This window comes from Diplotaxodon limnothrissa, linkage group LG1 (assembly GCF_057381915.1).
Source record: "Diplotaxodon limnothrissa isolate DT_005_m linkage group LG1, D_limnothrissa_male_GT1.1, whole genome shotgun sequence".
NCBI classification, from domain to species: domain Eukaryota; kingdom Metazoa; phylum Chordata; class Actinopteri; order Cichliformes; family Cichlidae; genus Diplotaxodon; species Diplotaxodon limnothrissa.
In genome coordinates, this window is record NC_140596.1 from 37207139 (window position 1) to 37225699 (window position 18561).

The following is an 18561-nucleotide window of genomic DNA, read 5'->3' on the forward strand; positions in this document are numbered from 1 at the left end:
TGTTGATATACATGCGATCTCCGTCCACTGGAGGTTTAGTTTTGGTTAAACGCAAACACTGAAAGCTTGGAAGAGGGATCCAAAGACGACTTCTTCTTGGCACTACTTTCATCAGCTTCGGCCTTTTCATTTTCACTTTCCAAGCCTTCTCCTCCTTCTGCTCTTTTCCTCTTCTTCAGATCTGCTGCGTCTCCGCTCTGGCCTTTAGCTCTTTCTGTCCATGACTAAAAGGGGGGGGGGGATAGAATAGACAAGGATCGCACATGTTAATTACTGCACATTACAAAAACAAAAAATTGTATTGTTGTTTCTATACAGGCTCCAAACAACCTACGTGATGATGACGAAACGCACACATGGGCACTCGGGCGTGCAGTTTGAAATTGCATCCTGTCACGTATAATCACTATTGACAGCATGCATCTCTTTGGCCTGCTGGCTCTTTCCCTCCTCGAGCCCCCTCCTTTTCTCTAAGCCGACACAAAAGGAAGCGCTTTTCTGGACGTAATGGAGCCAGGATGAATCATCAGGCCTGGTGTGTGCAGTGCCAGCAACACACACGCACACACACTCTACACCTCCAGTGCTTAATGAAACACTGTCATTAACCCATGCATATTCACACAAGCAAACACACACACAAATGGCACCATTACAGAGCTGGTAGATGGTACAAGCTTTGACATATCACTAATCAGCTTCTGCTTTATTGAATATGGACTGAATAATTTTATCAACACACACTCGCGCACACACAGACACACACAATGGTCGAGCCGTTTTAGGCTAAAGTTAAGCCTGCAGGGCCATCATCTAGGTTCTTTTTTCTGTAAACATACAGCTGAAATGCACTTATACAAGTTAATAAAAATCATATCAACTCCTTTGGTTCAAACTTGAAAGAAAATTTCATTTTTTTTTAAAATGTGAATGTTTAAATAAAATAACTGGCAGGTATGAAATGATGTCTTGTTCATGCTGACCATATTTTCCTCTGGCACTGGTCAATATTTCTTTTTGTTGTCTGACTAATTTTAGCTAATACGGTCAAAAGCTAACTAATGTGGTCAGCGGCTAGCCCGCTAACTTTAGCTTTGGGGCTCGCTAACCCTGTTGCAAACAAAATACCATGTTAACCCACAGCTACAGTCTGTGTTGTGTTGGGAGCCGGTTGTTTTTTGACATTTGTGGTAAGTGGACTTTTCTAAGCTACTGTTAGCTAGTTTTGCTCACTGTTGACACTGTGAGCTTAATGGTTTCTTTATGGTCACTGCATCTTTTGTGTCAGGTGCCAACTGTGATGTCACTACAGCTACCGGTCTATACTGGTGCTCACTTGTGCCGGATATGCTTCAGTCTTCTCCTGAACGGTAGGTGTTGCTTCTCAGCAAAAAAAAACAAACCAAAAAACCAAAACACCCCCCCCCTTAAGTATCAATGAGGTAGAAACAAGAAACAAAGATATTGCGGGTTTTTTTTTTTAAAGTTTTCTACAGTTAGTCTCATCTTTTCAAACTGTTGCGGCTGTGTTTGTTGGTGTCAAACGGGCTGGCCCGAGTACTTCAGAAACTGCTGATCTGCAGTTTTCCTGAACAACCATCTCTAGCGTTCAAAGAGAATGGTGTGAAAAACAGAAAATATCCAACAATATTCAGCTAAGAACAAGAAAGTGTGCAATTTCACACATGCCTGCCAAAAGAGGACTGGTGGATTGGAAAAACACTGCCTGGTCTGAATGAGTCTCAATTTCTGCTGCATGCTAGGGTCAAAATTTGACAGGAAGAACAAGAGAGTGTGGATATAACCCACCCAGTATTTAAACAGTTTAGACTGGTTACAATCGTGGTGTTCCGCTGTAGGAATATTTTCTTGGCACACTCTGGGGGTCGCTTTGTATTAACTGAGAATCATTTAAACTCCGCAGCCTACACGAGCATTGTGGCTGGCCATGTCCATCCCTTTATAACCACAGTGTTTTTCTAATATGACTACATCATTTTCTGATGACTACATCTGGCAACGTAACTTATCATGTCGCAAAGCTCAGATCATATTAAACTGGTTTCTTGAACATGGCAATGACTCTAATGATCTTGCATGGCCTCAATCTAACAGAGCACCTTTTGAATGTGGTGGAAACTGGAATGTGCATCATGGGTGTGCAGCCGACACTCTGGATTCATCTTTCAGAACAGCTGAAAATTCGGATCAGAATTATGCTCCTGCTGATTGACCAGCCGATCGTCTCTCATGCATCAATGCTTTGCGCCCTCAGTGCCCAAACACACTTGACTGGGCTCCCAGGCAACAGGCATCCCCTCACCCCCACTTCCTCGTCATCCAGCTTTCTGCTGAGAGTCTTGATGTATGCAGGGTCAGGGCCAGTGTACCACAGAAGCACTCGGCTGGATGAAAGGACGAGGCGTGTCATTAGTGGCACAACCACCCTCATTCACTCACCTATTGACTGACCACAGCTGAGACACAGCATTTCAGAGAAAAGTGGTTAAAACCAAGCACTGGATTTCTTTTCTTTTTTTTGTTAATGTGACCCTGCAGGACTCTAATAACAGTACAACTTAATCGAGTGATTTTAAACTTTTGAATACATTTCTTTATATCTAGGAATCTACTTATCTATTTTATTCAAATCTGTAGACCTGCAGTCATTTTTAAAAATAAAAAGCTTCAGCAGGTTGGACAGCTCAAGCGGTACTCATGAGACTATTCGAAGCAATTATGCTGGTTAGACTAGTGATGGGTGAGTTTTCAGATGAGCTGTTGCTGGGAAGCGGTACAACTAGCTCCCATGTTCTCAGCTTCTCATTAAAATGCGAAAAACATTTCAGTGCTTGGGAGGAAGAGAAGAGTACACGTATGGATACATTTCTCATTTGATGTGAAAGAAAATAAGACACTTTGTAAACAGTGTGGAGCAGCTATCAGCACAACACACTCTTACATTTTATATGTTATTCACCTGAACCAATTTCAGATCGAGTTTACTATAATTTTATGATATTTTCTCAACTGAAACTAGACTAAAGCTAAAATAATTTAGATGGTTAAATTATGAGTAACACTAAATTCTAATTTGCTGAACACGTGACCATCTTTGATTTCTGAATGGGAATCAGCTTGGACTAGAAATATGGCCAAAAGCTGAAGTCAGCTTATGAAAACTGCAAATTGTGCACACCCACATAAAACTTTAAAGAATCCTTACAAGCGGAGGGCTGAAAATGGGATTCTCTGCATTTACAATTTCAGTTGGGTTACTGAAATTATAGACAAGGGTGTCAACGGGGGCTCCGGGGGTTGAGGATCAACCTGCCAAAGACTCCAATCACTGGACAGTAGAGCTGGGCGATATGAGATTTTTTCATATCACGATATGTTTTTTTCATTTCAGGCGATAACGATATCTATCACGATATAAGCCAAATAACTATATTTGTAAGATTTAAATGTGCCGTTGCTCACAAGTAAAATGTGAAATAATCAGCAGCTTGTTTTTATTTAAATATTTATTTCCCATAATAAGTTCAACAGGGTAGATGTACTTAAGGAACATGAGACTTTTTCAGATAAATAAAGGCAAATATTGCAAACTACACAAAAGGCAGCCGCTAAAGCGTTTAAGTTTCAAAATAGAACAAATGAAACAGACTAAATTGTCAATTCCACTTAGAAACAAAATATTAATTCTAAAAATAAATCTTAGTTTGTTTTACAGAAGAACAGACAAAACTGACTAACTTTTGTCAATATCAAATAAACTGAGAACTAAAAGGAAATTCTCAATCTCTCCTTGTTGTATAGCTTAGCTTTTCAAACAGTTTTAACAGTTACTTTAGTCTGACAAAAGCCGAATGACGAATTAGCGCTTCCAGTCAGAGACTGAGGCTACGTCCACACGTACACGGGTATTTTTGAAAACGGAGATTTTCCGTTTTCGTTTTAAAAAATAATCCCGTCCACACATAAAGGGAGAAATGAAGGAAAACGCTGCTATGAACATGCCAAAGCAGCAGGTGGCGCTAGATTCCTAACCGTGCAGAAATGTTGGCCAATCAGAAGTCTAGAAGCCTCGGTGGGAAAAAGTAAACAAAGCTGGGGCATAGAAGCAGAACCGAGTCGTATGTGTAGACGGACAGAAAAATGTGTGTGTATGTAAGCATTTAAACACTGCAGAGAGTAGAATTAACAGTAACAGTATTGTAGAAATTCATTTCACCGAAACAATAACGTGGCGCACAGTGTGACGCATGCACCAGTTTATTGTATTTCCAGACTTGCTTTCGGCACAATTTACAGTGCACGCTACTCTGTTTTTTGTCAGACTTGAAATAGCCGAAATACCTTCACACTACGGAACTTCTATGGCTCTTCCGTTCGACAATCTCTCCGGCATTGGAACCATCATCTGTTTTCTCTTCGGTCACGCTCGGTTGATTTTTCTAGTCAGCACACTCATTTCCTCCATTACCCGCTGGCTGCTTCCCAAACAAACACACGTGCGGCGTGGCACTTGTGCTGTACGTAACAAGTCACGCGACGTGACGCTGCGGCTGTGATTGGTTCGGCTCTGCGCTACTTGATTTGGATTGGCTGACCCTTTTTTTTTTTTTTTTAAGAGGACAAGAGCGGCGAGGTCTATCGCGATAGCTTAATTTCTCTATCGAGTAAAAGTTATATCGCGATACATATCGTTATCGTTCTATCGCCCAGCTCTACTGGACAGCTTTCGAAATTTTTGACATCACTGTTTTAGCAACCCCCCTCCTCTCTAAAACCCTCGATGTGTTATACCAGTCTCTCCTCCGCCGACAGCGTCCTGAAGCGTCCCATAGCCTCCTTGATGACGTCGGTCTCTTCCAGGTCAGGGTTGTCGGCTAGGATACTTTTCCTGTTCTCCTCCAACCAAAGCTGGAAGCCTGTCTTTGGCCTAAATGCACAGAGAAAACGAGAAATACTGCCCTGTTTAAAAACGCTCTACATGTAGAATCTGTTTTTGAACATCCCAGTGTTCGAAGGGTCTAACCGTTTCTTTCTTTGAAATCTTTTACCTCTTGTTTTCAGAGTTATCTGCAGGTGGTCCTGGAGGCGGGGTGTCTGGTTGTTTCTGCAGATTTGCAGCTTGCTCTGTATTCTCCTGAACCTTCTTATTAGCTGTCTTTGTGGCAGCCATCTGCAGCAGAGTAGACTGAGTCTTCACAGGAAAAAAAGGACATTTTATTGTTTTGAAAGATGCATTATCTTTTCCAGGTACTATCATTTTGAGACCTCGGCACAGCTATGTGGAGACATGCTACAGCTTTAAATTCTGAGACAGTACCTTGGTTTTTGGCTTGGGGGCCAGAGGTTTGAGGATGGGACTTTTGCTGGGTTTCCCCCCAGAGCTGCTGAGCTGAGCTGACTTCTTGCTGGACGTCATGTTGTCCAGGATGTTTGTTACTCGCGGCTGACCGGATGAAGCTGACATTTTCCCCGAACCAGGAACCTGAACACACCAAAGCAATAACAAAATTTAAAGAAATATCTTAAAGATATTGTTCCTTATAGTCAACAAATCACATGAAAAACAGCAACAACAAAAACAGTGCGTTTCTTCTTCTTCTTTGCCACTGACTCCAAGGTGACTGAGCCACACCCGGTGGCTTACCAGGTACTTTATTAAGAAGAAAGCCTGTATATAAAAGATGGAGGCAGGAAAGTGATTTCACCCATCGTTTTAGTTTTTATACTGTACTTAACTGAGCCTTGAAGGCTAGCCAATACTTAAACCCTGCCTTAGTGTTTATCTCACTAAAAAGAGAAGGAAAGAGAAGTCAGTGTGCAATGGGGTAGCTTTCTTACAGAGTTGTGTACAGATCTTTTTGCAACCCGAGTCAGCTCCTGCTGGCCAACAGAGGCTGCTGTTCAGACTCCACACGGTGCATTTAAAAGCAGCTCCACAGACAGACAGGAGAGATGAAAGTGATATCTGAGGAATAAGCTAAACCTTCTTAAGAACCACTTCTCTCTCTTTAAACCTCTTACAGTCTTTATTCATATTCAAAACCAAAAGAGTCCGTTGTCTTTTATTAATGGCTAAACATCAAAAAATGACTAAAAGCCTTTTTCCATTAGTACCTACTTGGATTGGCTTGAGCGAGTGGACTTGTTTTCTATTACAATCGAGTGCTAGCTAATGTGTGTGGGGTCGCTATAGCAACACGGCCGAACGTCCTGTGACATCATCTGTGTGCACCACAAATGCCACAACAAAGGAGTTGGCAGTCTCATAAGACCTCATCAGATCGCCTGGAACCCCGGCCAAGCATGTTGTAAAAAAAAGCACATGGTACCGAGTCGCGTAGGTAATATTGGAAAAGGGCTATAATGAGACCACATCCTTGATTTTGACGAAATTAAAATCTAAGAAGTCACAGTTCTTACCTTAAAAGGATTTGCACGTCCCATTTTACCAACTGAAAAACAAGAGACACATTGGGAAGTGATTCAGATAAAACTGGCTGACCAAATTCTTCATTCAACACCTAATAACAGGTCTTGTTTCATATTTGAATATTAAAATGGGCTTGGGTGATGGGAGCGGCTGTCCCACTTTAATCTTACTCTGAAAACCTTCCAACAACTGACAAAGACTTGAAATGAAATCAAACCCAGCTAAAACTCCACTGACAGAGACACCACAAGTGTACAACATGAGGAGGACAGTACATGGCCATTGGGTTATTTGGGTTATTTGTCCTACATCACGCTAAAGTGACTCACCATAATACCGAACATCTAAGCTGACTGACAGATATGCGTTTACTCACTTGGTGTCGGAGACGGCTTGATGGGTGAGCCGGCTTCTTTAGCAAACGGGTTCACACCTGACAGACATGGAGGAGGCGTGTTAGCATGTTAGCAGCAGCACTGGCAACTTGTGCAAAGTAAGAGGTGGAACTGACGTTTTTTTGTTTCTGTCGCCTCTTCCGGCTCCATCTCCTGTCTGTCCTCTTCCTCCATGAGCTCTTCTCCTCTTTCCTCCTCATCCTCTTGCTCCTCCTGCTGATTCTGTCTTCTGCTGTAACGTCCCCCCGCTGTGCCGTCGGTGTGGCCATACCTGTGCAAAAAGAGAGCGAATACTGCTATTTTTAATCTGTTTGTAAACTATAAAATAAATTGGAGGAGACTGATGAAGGTTTTACACTTAAAATGCTGCAATAAATGTTACATGGTTGATATTTGTTCTTCCTTCATCCATATAAAAATAACATATAAATAACCTATTTAAAAAAAGTGTTTAAGGTTTCACATCATAAAAGAGCTCTGCTTTTTTTCCTTCTCTCACCCCAACCGGTCGCAGCAGATGGCCCCGCCCCTCCCTGAGCCTGGTTCTGCCGGAGGTTTCTTCCTGCTAAAAGGGAGTTTTTCCTTCCCACTGTCGTACAAAGTGCTTGCTCATAAGGGGTCATATGATTGTTGGGTTTTTCCTCTGTATCAATTATGTACGATCTACAGTACAATATAAAGCGCCTTGAGGCGACTGTTGTTGTGGTGAATTGCTTTTTTAACCAAGTAACCATCTCGTTGAAGAACATGTATCAGCTGACCTGCTTTGATAAAGATAATTTTATTGAAATGACACACTCCTTGTGTGGTATCTATGCTGCGCTCAGCGGTGACGTGAAGTCGTCTGACAGTGCTATAGGGTAGTCACCCATAAAGGGTGAGGTTTGTTATTTTGGCCAAAGCCAGACAGTCCAGATTAATTTACACAAACAGTGAAAGTGATGCATGCTTTTTGACATTACCCAGAGCTCCGTCTCGTGCTGGAGTATTCAGGCTCCTCTTCCTGCTCCTCTTGCTCTTCTTCCTGCATCTGGTTGGATTTCTCCAGAGCAATCTCACTGAGCCGCTGTGCGAGGGCCATGCGTCTGGATCGGGATGCGTATCGTATGGCCAGAGTCACCACGTTCTGGGTCATCATCTCTGCCAGCTCCACACAGCGAAACTCTCGCTCCAGTTTGCAGGACAACTGTAAGAAAACAACAACTCTAAACAAATCTGTACTTTGGGAGTGTCTCGATCACCAAGTGTTTGCAGCATTCACACTTACTGCAAACATCTTCATGAGCAGCTCCTGCTGCTCCTTCTGGGACTGATTCTGAGCGTCTTCATCTATTTCGTAGCCGCTGGAGGACAGGAAGCTGTAGTGGTCGTGGAAAAGGACCGAACGCCAGAACTGCTCCTGAATAACAGCGGAGGATAGGCTCAGCTGTTACTGGATCCATGACACCACTGAGCCACCTGAAAAGATCTGAGGACTGGATTATTTCGATAACCCATTGTCCAGGTGCTCATTCTTGTGTTTATTTACCTCCATCTGCCCTTTCTCTGTTGTGGTCTGACACAGGGGCAGCTTGAAGGGTAGGATGGCCACGGCCGGTCTGGGCAGGGTGGGAGGATACCTGGAGCCTTTACATGGAATACACCTAACAGGACGAGGACAGAAGGAATGTCAGCCTCTAAGAAGCAATAATTAACCAGCATCGAGTATCGGCTCATATGCACCACTCAGTCACTTTTTATTTCCTGTTCAAACTGCTAAATCAATGAGCTGTGATGCAGATGAAAGCTCACCTGAGCTGCTGAGGGTTCTCGTGCACTCCAACCACCCAGTAGTGATCTGATTTGCTCTTGCAGGTCTCCCTGGTGTTGCACACTGGAGTCCATGTGTTGCCCAGGGAGCGGTTCAGCATTCGCACCACGCCGTCTGAATCCACATAGCACGGGGTACCTGAAAGACCACGAGATGTATTCCAGGACAGGTTGTTCCAAATCATCACCAGCAGCAAAGTAATGATGCTTCCCATGAGATTCTTTCACATTATAATATCTTGACATACTGACCCTGGGCTGTGAAGCCGAGCCAAGACAAGTACGATTTTTGAGAGAGGGGGAGGGGTTCGCCACTGATGAGTTGCCTCCTCTTTCGACTTAACTGCAGCAGCTGGACACCCAGAGCCTGTTCTCCATCGAAACCTGTAGCTGGTGGTGGAAAACGAGACATGTAAAGAGCTGGAAGATAACACTGCAAACTGCAGTACTTATATTTGGAGAGAGTGGAAATTTCCAGATCACAGCTTAAGAGTGGGGGGTTGCCTTTACTCTCATCTCTTGTGCTGCACATTTTACATTTACACTCTGTGGTGACTCCATGTGGTGGAAAGTAAACTGAATGAACGGAACTGACATGCAACAATGACACACCGACAGTTACATCACAAAGCTAAGAATAAATAAATAATTCCTAATTTTATTTTTGAACCATACAAGCACATGCAATGTGCTGATTATCACAGAGGAGTGTGTGTGTCTCTAACCCCGATGGTAGACGACGAGCAGCTGCTCTCCATGTCCTGCCATGCAGACCACAGGCCCTGGCAGGCTGAACAATTCTCTCTGTACTCCTCCGATGGAGAAGAGCCTGATCATCAGCGTGCTGGTGGCGACTGCTGCCCAGCCTTGACCCAGACAAAGCGCCCTCACGTCCTCCCCTTTAGGAAGGTCGACCATCCACTCCTTATTGGTGTCCCACGAGGAGAAGTGAAGGCACTGCAGCTTACTGGAGAGAGAGAGGGGGAAAATACTGAAAGGGGAGAAATAAATAAATAAATCCCCAGAAGCAGGTCAGGTGGAAGTTTTACCTAGCGAGCTCTTCTGTGCTGGGGCAGGCCAGCAGCACGGCCTCCTGGGAGAGATCAGCCACGGTGTGACCCAGTGAGTTGGTGAGGTGCATGGCGTGGTGCACGGCCGTGTCGTGAAACTCCACATCGATGGCGTTGTCCTGCTCGTCGTTGTAGCCTCGCACTATACCCACGGAGTTCCACATCTGAGGCACAGTTTGCTGTTATGACATGCGAGCAACTCAGATTTACAGTGTAATGACTCTCAGTGTGTCCTACCATGAAGCGGTGTGTGAGATGTGCAGGGGTGGAGCCTGGCTGGAAGGCTTTCTGGGGAGGAGTTGGCACGGGCCCCTCGTAGACAGGACGCAGGGGCACCACTGGGGCTGCTGCAGGCGCCACAGAACTGCCTGCGTCATTGTCGTCGTCCCCCAATTTGTCCTGACCAAGCTTCAGTGATCCTGTGTCTGAATGAAAAAAACAAAAAAATAAATGGAGTAATTTCAGGTGATGTCTCCATTCATGTGCGATGTATGCTGAGACATGCTGCGATGATCACAGTTTCACTTCTTCTAAAATCTGAACACCTTGTAACTTTAATCACCTAATTATTTTTTTTCCCCATAGATTAACATTACCAGTTAAAGACAGCAATAGGCTAACCTGCACAAAGACAAACTTCACTGCCTTCTCCACTAGATAGTGCTGACTTTAGGAAACATTTGCTTTGCTTATAATGATGACAAACATAACGATAATTAACAGGTTAAACATTGACTGCAGGTGGTGGAAATTCATGCAAACAGTTGTAACTGTGCCTCTTGAGCCTGAAATCCAAGTTCATGCTACAGACTTTCTGATCAAAATTCAAATAAAAACTCTAAACACTTGTTTTGATGTTGAACTTTTGCAATTGAGCTCTTTAGTTAAGATTTTTTTTTTTGCTTCTTTCACAAAGTCAAATCTGTTTTTTTCTGCACACAGAAAAACTTTTAGCCTTCCCTTCGCAAGAATTTCTAATTTCCTAATCTCGATCTTTGAACGTTGCGTTTCCTGTGTTTTGTAATACACTTTCAATTATTTCTGACATTTTAAGGACCAAACTATTGCTCGAGAACATAACTGCAAGATCAATAAATGATGAAAATAATAGTTAGGTACAGCAGGAGTTTGTGATGGCCAGATCACCTCGCTTTTATCTTCCATCTGTATTCGCCCCCTCAATGACCCCATCTTCACCCACCTAGTGAGTTCTCGTCGTCCAGGAACGCTCCTCTGTTCTTCACCCGCCCAGTCGCAGGCACCAGGAAATCGTCATCGTCATCGTCCCAGCCAACGGCTTTCTTAGCTGGAGACTTTGTGTCACTCAGTCCTTCATCCATCAGTCTGTCATCGTCATCATCAAACAGGTCATCATAGTCTTTTGCAGGATTTTTTGCAGCGACCTGCTGAAAGTCCATGACAGATTTAAGCAGCTTGAATTTAACTGAACAAAAGAAAAAAAGGGAGACTTTGAAGCTGGGCGTGTTTACAGTTGTGTTATGAACTAACCGCAAACAACGCTCAACTGGTTATAAATGCAATCTGGTAACTTAACAATCTATGGACGCTGTTGTTCCTGAACAAAGAATATGCAATAGCACTAAAAGGCATTAAAAAACTCTGGGGCCTCTGGATGTCTGGGGCCTGGATCTCCTCCATACCTGCTTCATGCCCTGGGGGACGGGGCTGTGGCTCCCCACACTCCCTAGCAGATCGTTACATGGAGAAACCTTTGGAATACAAGCATGCTGATCCACACAGGTGTGCACACAGGTGTACACTCGGGTGTTCACAGACGCGGACTACAGCTTTCTTGGTAAAATAAATCCGCTTGGCATCTTTCTTGGTCGTAAGACAACAATTCTGATGGCTAAAGATCCAAACGGGACAAAAAAGAAAGATAAAAAAAAAGAAAAGAAAAAAAAAGTAGTGATAACTTCCTGATTTTAAAGCTTTGACCTGTAAATTTATGTTTTACAAGTGACTTGTCTGTAGTTAGATTTCCTTTTATTACGGCAGAGATCTATCCCAGCTAATCTAATGAAGAAAGATAACCTGCAGAGCTGGATGAGTCTCAAAATCTTACTTCATGGTACAGGGATGTACAGAGGGGGTACAAAAAAAGGTTACTTGAGCAGTACCTTGGTCCTATTGTTATCAGCTGTGGAGGTGCCGAGTCCGTCCAGTAGGCCCAGGCAGCCCTCAGTGTCTGTGTAGGCAATATGGCTGCCTGATGGATGCCAGGCCAAACTGCACACTGTGAAGCCTTTCTCGTGTTTCTGCCTACAGCAGAGAGCAGAAAGCTTAAACTTTAGTGGTGAGCAACATCTACTGTTCAATGTTGCTTTTGGCAGAGACTACAAGAAGATTGACATCATCTGTGCATAAACTATATAAAGAGACACAAGCCCAAGAAAGAACACACGATTTGTTTAATACAAATACTGGGGGAGGGGAAAAACACATAATAAACTATTCCTTTAATGATGACACCAGCCTTTAAGTCTCGGTTATCTTTAGCCCTCAAGCACTGGGAACCAAGGTAAACAATTTCATCAGCATCAGTCCCCTAAACTGGTTTACCCTTTACCCGTCATATATATGCTTTTAAATTCACTCAGCGTCTGCACAGCTTTGTTTCCTACCTTTCCACACACAGCTTGCTGTTCACGTCCCACACTGTAAGTAAACCCCCCACGCAGCCAGCTGCCAGGAAACGCTCGCAAGGAGACCAAGACACCACGTTAATGGGCTGCAAAAATTAAGGAGGGGAAATCAAATTTAAGAAAAAAGAAAAATAATGATTGAGTTGTTTCGGCTATTTAATATCTAAATAACTCACTCACTGGTTTTAATAATAAAACAAACAAACAAACAAACAAACAGTAAAAACTCCCACAAAGGGGTTTAAAATAAATTAAATAAACCTTTAATGAAATAAAACTACCATTCAATTCTTCTTTAAGGTCAAACTAAGAAGTGAATAATATATATACACTAGGAACAAAAGTACCCGGCCACACCTGCTAAAAGGTATAGTCAGTATTTTTTTTAAGGTTATTTAAAACATAAAAGAACATTGTACTCAAAAATATCTCTTTATTTGTAATTACATCTTCCAACGAACTGATATGTTCTCATAAACATAGAATTAATCAATTAAAAATTCATACAAGGGGAAGAAGTGACTCATAAACTCGTATCAGACTCCTTTCACAAAGTTTTGAAGAGTAAATAGAATGAGTCCTGCTAAAGGGTGAGGTGCTGCAACAGGAAGCCATCATGGCAACAATGCAGTTAATTAAACTTCTTCCCTCCCAGATATTTCAGGATCTATTGTAAATGATATTGTTGCAAAGTGGAAGGGTTTAGGAACATGTCAAGTTACAGAGCGGGGTCACCAAGTGCTGAGGTGCACAGGGTGTAAAAGCCTCCAGCGCTCTGCTGACTCAGTAACTGCAGAGTTCAAACCTCCTCCTGTGGTGAGAGCTTCATGGTGTGGACTTCAATGGCTGAGCTGCACCTATACACAGTTAGTACTTTGTCCATATAGTACTTAAGCAGTCTCAAGCTAAACCTTCTTCAAAAAAATAATCGTATCTAGCCTTTTATCTTATCTAATCACAGAGTGGTTTCACACAGTGATTCTCCCATTGTATCAAACAGACCATTAAAATTTTACTTTGTATTTCTGTAGTGAATACTTTCTTTCTAAACCCAGAACTTTATTTTAAAACCTGTGTTTGCACTGTCTGTGCCTTTTGCAATTATCCTGCTGTGTAGTAAAGGCCATCCAGGTGGCAAGTCCAGTTCTACTATTTTATTAGCCTGGTCCTCAACATTAAATAAGTAATGCATGTCTGCGTGTTTCACCCTGCAGTGTACGAATTTAACTTGCATCTCAAGCTTGGTAGTGCTAGCTGATAACTTAACAGTCCACCCTTCAAACTAAATGTATTCATTTTTAATATAGAAGAAACACCCCAGTCCAACCAAAAATGTGATGTCCCAGATGCTGCTTCCTTCTTTAACATACAGTCTTTGGTCATGATGCCAAAAGCAGTGCTAAATATTGCTGTACTACTTAGCATTAGCATACAAATAGATCAGCATATTGATGTCCTAGACAGGATTGTGAGGCCATGTACACAGTTACAACAAATACTGCTTATACTGATAGTCAGGTGTAAAATGTGCACCACGTCGACAATACTGGACCTCACCTGTGCGAGCAGATCATCGGACAGAGTGCTCACGTGGTCCCAGGAGCCTCGCTCGTACAGGTGTACCTTGGTTTCAACAGGAACAGCTAAAAACTGACAAATGCAAATGTTTTGTTATTTTAGGACTGACGTCTTTCTCGCTCTCATTCAAGGCAGCAAAGAGACGTGTCACCAACCTTTCCCATCCCGGGCTGCCAGGCCAAACGACACAGAGACTTGGCGTTAGTGACGTCATTTGACTTCTGCAGCAGAGGCCAACTGATCACCTGAGTCTGAGAAAGAAGATAAAAATCATGTAGAAAATCAGAATTATGTGCATTTTTCTAATTGAAAAGTGCTGAAATGCTGATGTACCTGCTCCTCAATATTCCACACCACCACAGAGCCATCACAGCTAGCAGAGGCCTGAAAGACAAAGGCGACAGTGATGTGATGTACGACAGGTGTCCTCAGGTTATAAATTCTCTTCTCTCCTTTTTTTTTTTTTAAAACACTGTGTGGTTCTCTTTTGTATTTATACATTTAAATGAAAACTCTAAATGGAAGCAACCACAGTAATATGATGAGGAACAATGGGGTGTGGGTTCATATTAAGTTGCAATGAAATGAAGATATTGTCCCATTTGTAACTCAACACAAATACTCACTTCAGCCTCTGTGTTGAATTTCTGCTTTCAGACACAAGGTTCACTCACCAAGAAGTCATCTTTGGGGTCAAAGGTGACGCTGAGGACAGGTGCCTCGTGACCCCTGAGTGTTTTCTGTTGACTGCTGTCTGACACCTCCACCACCTTAACCATGAAGTCACTGTGGAAAAAGGAGAAAGGTAAGCTGTGTTCACACGTCACCGACTGCCTGCCAGTGAGCAGCGGCATAGTTGAGAGGAAGGGTCCATCAGCTGTGACCTAACACAAGTGCAAATTGTCAAATCAATGAACAAGAGGAGCAAAACATCACAGATTTCCTTCACCGTCTACCAGAAGGTAGATGCCGAATCTGCCCTAACAGCCACAGATGCCTGAATCTGAACAATCAATCCCACTACTGAAATTACCAGGGTGAAAATAGCAGCATCAATACGGCACCTTGCTCTGTGCTTTTATTACTGTCATAAACCTGTTTAGGGCAAATCATTTCTGGCAGCAAACACACGTTTATCTCCAATCTGGACTAATCAGAAACCAATCCGCCTGCGAGCTGGAAACATCACAGCTGTGTGGAGCTGATTCTGCACTGAAGGAACAATAATGAACCTAATGGGATCACCTTGTGCTGTAGCCATAAACACGCACACACACACCGGGGGGGGGGGGGGGGGGGGCATCCCGTTACGCACGACTGCCTCACCAGGTGCCACGGGAGAAATTGAGGCAGACGTGGACGTGCATGGTTTAGCAAAGCAGAAGTGACATTTGTTCATCTTTCAGCATCATTGGTGGAAAATATCACAGAAGCAACACATGAGTGTGTCTGGTCAGCTGTAACTCAATTAATTCTGAAGGTTTGCACCGGACATCAGGTCATGTCAGGTGTGAGGTCAGAGGTAGTCCAACTCTTTCAGCACATCAATACATGCCATTGCCAGAATGTTTGCTGTGTCTCCCAGCACAGTCTCAAGGAGACTCCAGTGCTGGGACAGTTAATCTAGGAGAGCTGGACAGGACAGTTTCTGGAGGGTGGCTTGAGGATCCTAGGTCCCCGACTGGGCCCTGTGCTCACTCTGTACTCACCATGGAGCCTGACTTACATTAGCCATTGAATACCAGAATTAACAGACAAGAGCAGGTACGTGTGAAAAGGTCTGGAGAAGCCGTAGAGAAAAGTTATACATTATTCAGCATGACCGATTTGGTGGTGGATCAGTGGCATATCCATGGAGGGATGCACAATTCTCTACAGGTTAGGCAACAAAACCATGACTGCTGCGCATCCTGGATTCCTCCCGTTGAGCACCGGGAGGCCTCATCTCATTTGAAATGTCCAAGCTGTGTAAACACTGGGCAGCAACAAATTCGGACCTGGACTGGGTTCTAATGGAACGTGAACTGGCCTTTCCATTTACCCCCATTGAGGTGTTGGCTCAAAAACCGTACAATAAAGGGAATAGAGCAGATAACCCTATTTTAAAGTTTTCAAAAATGGTGTGGCAAGAGGTTCACAAGAGCTGCAGTCTGTCCCCATGCTTTCAAAAATATGCACCCCTGTGGCACAACCCCAAAATAAAAATAGGTAAACAAGCAATTTATTGGCCACAGTGGCACAAAAAAGGCATAAGATTAATAAGTGATTTATATGAATATAACACACTCATGTCTTTTAATGATCTGACAGTAAAGTTTAACTTGGAAGGACCCGGCCATTTCTGGTGATATTTACAAATTAGAGACTGTCTGAAAGATATAATAAAGTTGTCTCAGGAGAAAAATCTCTACTTCCACCCTTACTTACAAAGGCAAAACAACACATGTAGAAGTCTTAAAAGTATTTGGGAGAAAAGATCTGGATTGTTCCTTTGACGAGGGAACATGGGATTCAGTCATCTCTGAAAATGCCTCATGTGGCGATAGTAAGCAGGCAGCTCCTGGAGCACGAAGGAACTGATATTACTGACTGCCCTCCAGAGCTCAGTGATGCCCTGGTCCAGATCAGGGAGAAAATCCCCTCCCCCATTATTGTCTCATTAGGAGCAGGACCCTACATTGTCAGGCACACATTAAAGTACACATTATTATGAGAGAAAAAAAAAAAGGCGGGTGGGGGACAGGGATAGCTCAATAGGTAAAGTGTTGGCCCCGTGATTGGAAGGTCAGGGGTTCGATTCCCCTGAACGGCTACCTTGAGGTACCCCTGAGCAAGGTACCGTCCCTACACACTGCTCCCCGGGTGCCCAATGGCAGCCCGCTGCTTCACTGAGTGAATGGGTTAAATGTAGAGAGAAATTTCCCCACGGGGGTCAATAAAGTATACATTATTATTACATGTAATATGCAGGGGCCATACAAACCACGAAGTACCATCTGAGCTGGAATGAATGAATGGACTGATGATGTGGCATCCTTTCATTCCTTACACACCATCCAGCCCATATCTGTATCTGGCAATGAGCCAGCAAAGTTAGTTATCTTTTAACCTTAATTAATGCTCCTTCAAATATCTAAGGTATTACTTTTATCCCGTTTTCATTTATATCATTTCAGTTCAGCACAAGCTAGCCAACTATCAAGTACCTGGACCCAGCTGCAACTCTCGAGCCAATGCTGTTGAAGGCGACGTGTGTGGCATTGGTGGTGAAGCGGGTCAAGATGCCGTCTGGATCGCCGTCAGGAAATGTGTGGATCTGCACGGTGTTGTTGGAGCTCGCCGTTACCAGCTTGCCATTCTGTGGAGCAGAGAACACATTGGTCCAAACATCACTTGTATGATGCAGAGTGTCACCGAATAATGATGACATCTGTAGAAAAGTCAGAGAAAATCCAACCTTTAGTGCCAGAGAGTAAGCCTTCTCCCCGACAGTGATAAACTTTGGATCATCATCATCCAGACTCTCCCAGATCCGAACATCTCCATCATTTCCGCAGGTTACAATGAACCTGTGGACAATTTGATCAGGCTAGTTTACAGAAACTTTGTGCAGCATAAGATTGATGAAATGATCTGTTTAAATTATTAAGTCTACCAGAAACCAAAATCAGGACTGTGAACGACTTCAGTTTAACGTGGCATAGAATTTAAATGAATCACATTTTACTCAGTTTCAGCCCATTGAAAGACTTGTGTTGTCATTGATGTCACTGTGAGACTGATGCGCTCAAGTTCATATGTACTTGCCTGGTCTGGTCTGACTAACCTGCGGGCTACACTAATAATTTAAAGGACATGTTTGTAAAGCAATACTTTCACAGGCTGTGGGCCGATCATAGGTAAAATCTGAGTCTTAAACGCAATCAGATCACAGCTTTACTTGTACATTAGCTGTCAAAGTCAGTGCTCAAAGGGAGACACTTTTTTGTTTTCAGACTCACCTCCCAGTGTCATCAAAGCACACCTCGGTGTGTCCTTCAGAGTGGCCGTAGCGCATCGGCTTCCTTTCACATGGCATTTTGACAAAGCACCAGACTGAAGAGAGGAGAAAACACGTGAAAACCTCTTCTTCTATCAAGTAACACAGTCTACACCTGCTCCTCCACCACTGCTGCCTTATTAACCCATGGAGAGCTAACAGCAGAGTTGAGCTAACGCTAACAATAGAGCTAAATATAGCCGACCACACTCGTACAAACTCCACGGTGTTCACGGCATCAGACACTAAACCACTGGAGGCAGTTTTACACTGAGCTGTGAACAGAGTATTTCGTTAGAAATCAACTTACACGTTTCTTGGGTGGACACACTCGGTCCTCTTCTCCTGAATCTCCCGCGCTGCGTTGAAAACAAGGAAACGTCACGTCACGACTCCCGCCAGCAACGTCATGACGCAAATTTTGTAATCCCTCCCACGTTTGAAGCAAGGATCGGGATTTGGGGTTTATTTATTTATTAATTCATTCATTTATCGAAAGGCTATTTACGACAGATTTTGGACAGTGATTGAGACACACGCTGTTATTATTTTA

The 18561-nt window shown here is 43.4% G+C and overlaps 1 protein-coding gene across 1 annotated transcript; it reads right to left on the minus strand.

The window, feature by feature from the left end:
* On the minus strand, positions 1-18561 carry wdhd1 (WD repeat and HMG-box DNA binding protein 1). Its single transcript, XM_085350206.1, has 26 exons — positions 18319-18561; positions 17971-18064; positions 17427-17538; positions 17176-17327; positions 14644-14755; positions 14303-14353; positions 14125-14220; positions 13949-14041; positions 12371-12477; positions 11867-12008; positions 10927-11131; positions 9963-10150; positions 9705-9889; positions 9381-9622; positions 8908-9045; positions 8638-8794; positions 8375-8489; positions 8114-8245; positions 7809-8032; positions 6963-7117; positions 6828-6884; positions 6442-6473; positions 5339-5503; positions 5070-5212; positions 4813-4948; positions 1-224 (listed from the first exon to the last, which is right to left on the minus strand). The coding sequence occupies exons 2-26, from the start codon at positions 18045-18047 to the stop codon at positions 36-38; spliced, it is 3405 nt and encodes a 1134-aa protein (XP_085206332.1). The 5' UTR covers positions 18048-18064; positions 18319-18561; the 3' UTR covers positions 1-35.

Bases quoted from the DNA above. Each gene is read 5' to 3' on its own strand.
- wdhd1 (XM_085350206.1), bottom strand. From the start codon at position 18,047: ATGCCATGTGAAAGGAAGCCGATGCGCTACGGCCACTCTGAAGGACAC. The intron at 8,490-8,637 runs GTGAGCTTTCAT...TCGTCCTGTTAG, and splicing joins GAGAACCCTCAGCAGCTCAG to GTGTATTCCATGTAAAGGCT. The intron at 8,246-8,374 runs GTAAATAAACAC...GCTGTTATTCAG, and splicing joins CAGAGAAAGGGCAGATGGAG to GAGCAGTTCTGGCGTTCGGT.